Source organism: Strongylocentrotus purpuratus, unplaced genomic scaffold (assembly GCF_000002235.5).
Source record: "Strongylocentrotus purpuratus isolate Spur 01 unplaced genomic scaffold, Spur_5.0 spur5_scaffold_3, whole genome shotgun sequence".
In the NCBI taxonomy this organism is placed as follows: Eukaryota; Metazoa; Echinodermata; class Echinoidea; order Camarodonta; family Strongylocentrotidae; genus Strongylocentrotus; species Strongylocentrotus purpuratus.
Window position 1 is genome coordinate 1014949 of NW_022145609.1, and position 4333 is coordinate 1019281.

The 4333-nt window shown below is 36.0% G+C and overlaps 1 protein-coding gene across 1 annotated transcript; it reads left to right on the top strand.

Annotated features, from left to right (window-relative positions):
* Positions 1 to 769: 769 nt before the first annotated feature.
* LOC115928733 lies at positions 770 to 3933 on the top strand. Its single transcript, XM_030996577.1, has 3 exons — positions 770 to 1262; positions 1714 to 1817; positions 2662 to 3933. Exons 1-3 carry the CDS (start codon positions 898 to 900, stop codon positions 3144 to 3146), a joined length of 954 nt encoding a protein of 317 aa, XP_030852437.1. The 5' UTR covers positions 770 to 897; the 3' UTR covers positions 3147 to 3933.
* Positions 3934 to 4333: the final 400 nt, after the last annotated feature.

Below are 4333 nucleotides of genomic sequence, written 5' to 3' on the forward strand. Positions count from 1 at the left end.
GAGATGGAAGTAAGATATTTGTTCTACTTACAGCAGTATTGGAGTGTGTCTTTTTGGTTTCTACATTTTGTTAATTATATACTGTATAATGCCAGTATGACAGAGGGAAAAGATATTATTATAGTGAACATTAATATTTGGGGGATTGTCAACAGGACTTCAAAATGTTTCAATGATCTCTGGTTGTCAAGAGTCTTCCCTAGCTGTGATAACACCTTGACTGTATTTAACCCATTGCCTGCTGGAACCGGGTGATCTCTGTGTAAAGCCTATGAAGATGAGAGAATTTAGTTGTCAAGGGGTTGAACATTCTGTAAAATTCATTCCTGACCATATAATAATTTGTGAAAGACTTCCACCAAAGATAGTGAAAAAACATCAGCACAGAATATATGGTTTCTTTGACTATTTTTAACTCTGAATATTTGTTTCAACTATCTTTTGTTCAAAGTTTGTAGCCTTAGAATATACATTTTGTCTTATTATCCATTTTTTCTAATTTTCTTAGCATTAAATACCATGAAAATATAGAGAAAAACAAAAAATTTCACAGAAGAAACTCGACCAGGGCTACCACCAATCTATGGGTTCCATTTATTACAATATAATCACCTATAAGATTAAAAAGGGATTATCAGGGTTGGCATGATCCTTTCTAAGGGTAATTACAAGTAGACCGCGGGCCGAGGTGCATTTTCTTTTCATCTCGTGCCTCAAATTTGTATCTAGCTGTATTTTGGTCAACATGTGTAAAAATATTTATTACAGTCACATCTGAAACTCGTCATTAACAAAACTTGCACATTTTCTGAAAATATCAAAAAACAAAAAACAAATTTGAGACAATTTTTCACTTTCTACGGTAAGAATGACCAATCACAATACGTTGCTGATAGCATGATGTGTGGAGTGACTGGCTTTTGGCCAATCATATTCTTTGTTTTATGCGCACGCCTATGCGACTTTCACTGTGCACTGCGACTTTCACTGTGTACTATGGCGACTTCTGAGTCGTTTGATGCCAGTGAGACGGACAATTCTGAGGCTGGTGAATCCGCTTTCTGTTCCATACATGTCATCGATACTCAGAGCAAGATTATACCATTTAGTGATAAAAGCTATCAAAAGTGTAAGGAGTGTGCAGCTAAGTGGGTAATCGTGGAAGAGAGTTTAGAAAGTGAAGTTGCAGAGAAGTTGCAAGAACACGTACACGAAAGTGAAGGTGTGGGACAAGTCGGTCTTCAGTCATCGACAACAAGCAGGTAAGTTATCACCTAATATATTGGTAAAGATCTAGATATCTAGACTAGGCCTGCATGAAATGAAAAGTGTTCACATTTTCCCCGAAATAAAAATTGCACTTGAAAAAAGAGCAGAAATTACAAATTTGGTCTAGAGTAGTAGAGAACAGACTAGATCTAGACCTCTCATCTACTATGTCTATGGTCCTGGATTACAGGATAGATTTTCTAGGTCTAGATCTTCTACTACTAGACCCTGTCCCTACTACTACTGTCTAGACCCTCTACTTTTTTTCGTCTACAGATAAATTATAAAATAGTCTAATTCTTGACTCTTGCTTGTGTCAAGAAATTAAGCCATTTACATAGGCCTAACTACTTAAACTAGGTCCAGCAGTTCTTGTATTTTAGCAGATTGAACTTTAATAGAAATTATTTATTAGTCTACATCTCTCACATTTTCTTTTACTAGGGAGCACCATACTCGGCTTCGAGGATATCATGCTGAATGTTACCGACACTTTTGCAACGTAACGACAATCAGTAGAGCATTGACAAGATTTCAGAAGAAGAGAGGTAATAAACAATGATTAAATGCTGCTAAAATAATTTAAACAGTACAGTACAAAGACAAAGAAGAGAAGGAGAGTGTTTGATCTGTGCGTGTGTGAGGCAGTGCAAAGGAAGACACCGGTAGGTGCAATTGTGCAATAATTGTTCTGCATCTACACATTTAGATCTACTGGCGATTTCAAGTTCAGTGTCAAAAGCCACAACACTGAACTTGAAATGAGGCTGGTGTTGGAATTGACCTCGAAAATATGTTGTTGAATGTTGTCTGCTGAACCGAGTATCATGGTTCGCTTTGACGATTTATTTGTTATTTCCCTATTCCCCAACACAAATCGCCTAGAGATTGGGAAATTTGTGATTTGAAGTTCGGTGTTGGTGTTGGTGATCTTAAGATCATGAACCAAATGATAACGTCACAGCAAAGTTAAGCGAAATCCAATTTACAGTCAAAATGTTTTACAAATCATCAGAGCTATATATGTGTCTATTTTCTAAAGATTAATAACATTTTCTCTTTTGATTTGAAAATACGATTTTAGATTTTACATCCTGTTTGATGAAATTTGAATGCCATTTCTCACTGATTTCACTTTCGTTGTATAGCCTTTTCGCTTGAAATCGTGAGTGGATCACATAAAAGGCGTGACATCACTCCGTATTGAGCTATTTCTCAAGTACAGTCAGTGTTGGAGCTCGGTTCAGCAGCTTGATCCACACTTTCAACACCAACACCACATTGAGTTATATATTCAGAAAATCAGAATGATTTTGATAAAATTGGTTTTAATCAGTATTTTTTCCCCTGTCTGTTCCTTTCTTCCTTCTCTTTTTCTTGTTAAACCCACAGATGCTGAGAAGACATCTACAGAAGATCCAGAGGAAGTGTCAGCAAGTGAGGATGCCCCTGCACCCAAGAGACTGCTGCGGTCGAGAGTATCCCATGAAAATCAACCCTCTACCAGCCATGACTTTGATAAGCCGCATGTATTGCCAGTCCATTGCATTATCTGCAAAGGAGCTAAGTATATCCGCGAACAGTCTTCTGGTAAACGGAAAGTAGAAAAATTAATTCTTTGTGAAAGAAAAGATGGGGGGCATCTGTTAGAGGCCGCTTTATTAAAGCAAGATGAACAATTGCTTTTACACATACGTGGGAAAGATCTTGTTGCAATAGAAGTAAGGTACCATAAATCGTACCCATCTAACCAGAGCAGTACATATTTTGTTGCTAGGTATTACTACATGCAGGTAAAGAGAAGTGTCATAAAGCATAACAAGTGCTCTATAAACAGGAACCAATATTTTATTTTGAAAATTCCTGATACATGTTGAGTAATGGTCATTCCCTTTGTCATTCTGGAAAGTATTTGTTCTTCATGTATTTTTTTTTCATCATGACTTGACACTGAAAGTTGTTTCTCAATATGTTAATGTAAGGGAAGAAAATACTTGTAGATGTCGGGAGATAAATGTGTTTTTTGCCTCAGTCTATTCACTGCTAAATAAATACATTGTACCATTGTAGGTATAGATTTGAACTGGACATGTAAGTATTTTGTTCCATTGTGAAAAAATATTCTAATTGTGCACTATCGGAGGATTGAGATTAAGTAGTTCACAATTTTGTAAATACCATGATTAGTAATTGAAATGTATTCACGTTTAAGTTTATGTTTTATGCTGTACAAATGTGGGTATCTGGCAATTCTTGTTTTTGTCATCAACGTAATGGAGGGAAAATATTGTTAAAAATATAATTAAATCATCAAATCATCAAAGGCAAGTAGCAAGGAAGTTGATTTATGTCTGGTTTCCATGCCTTGTATGAATCAATGATGGATTTTCTCCCTCTAACAGTACACAATGATATTGAACATTTGAAAGTCATTGTATGAATTAATTCTCTGTATTGCTAGTACAGTAGACTTATACTTGTTCAAAATCTGTTGGGGCAGTTTAATAGATTTGGTATTAAGGAATGAGTTTGATCATTGTTATGAAAAAAAAAAGAAAAAAAAACTGCCTGGAAATTTCCTTTAAGAGCCAGAAAAGTGTACCTCATCATGAATACAATTTATTTTTCTTACAATGAATCTACTTCATACTATGCATTACGTCTCCCCCCCCCCCCCCCCCCCCCCCCCCCCATTGTCAAAACTTCCTGTGATTTTGTAATGTATTTGAGATACATGTAGTTAAAAGATGATTAAAAATATTGATTGAATATGGAAATTTTGGCTTATCTATCTTGACACCTGTTCAAATTGTGTTTTAATGTAAATTAATTTATTGGATTGTTTGTGTGTGTGTGTATGCACTGTATATATATATATAGAGAGAGAGAGAGAGAGAGAGAGAGAGGGGGGGGGGGCAGACATACAGCCAGAGAGAGAGAGAGGGTGAAGTTTTCAGTATAAGTGTGGGGGGTGCTATATTTGTGATGGGATACCGAAGGATGGTTCAAGTTGTGTAGTAAGTGATGAATACTGCTAGTCAAAATGCATTGAAACCATGATTAT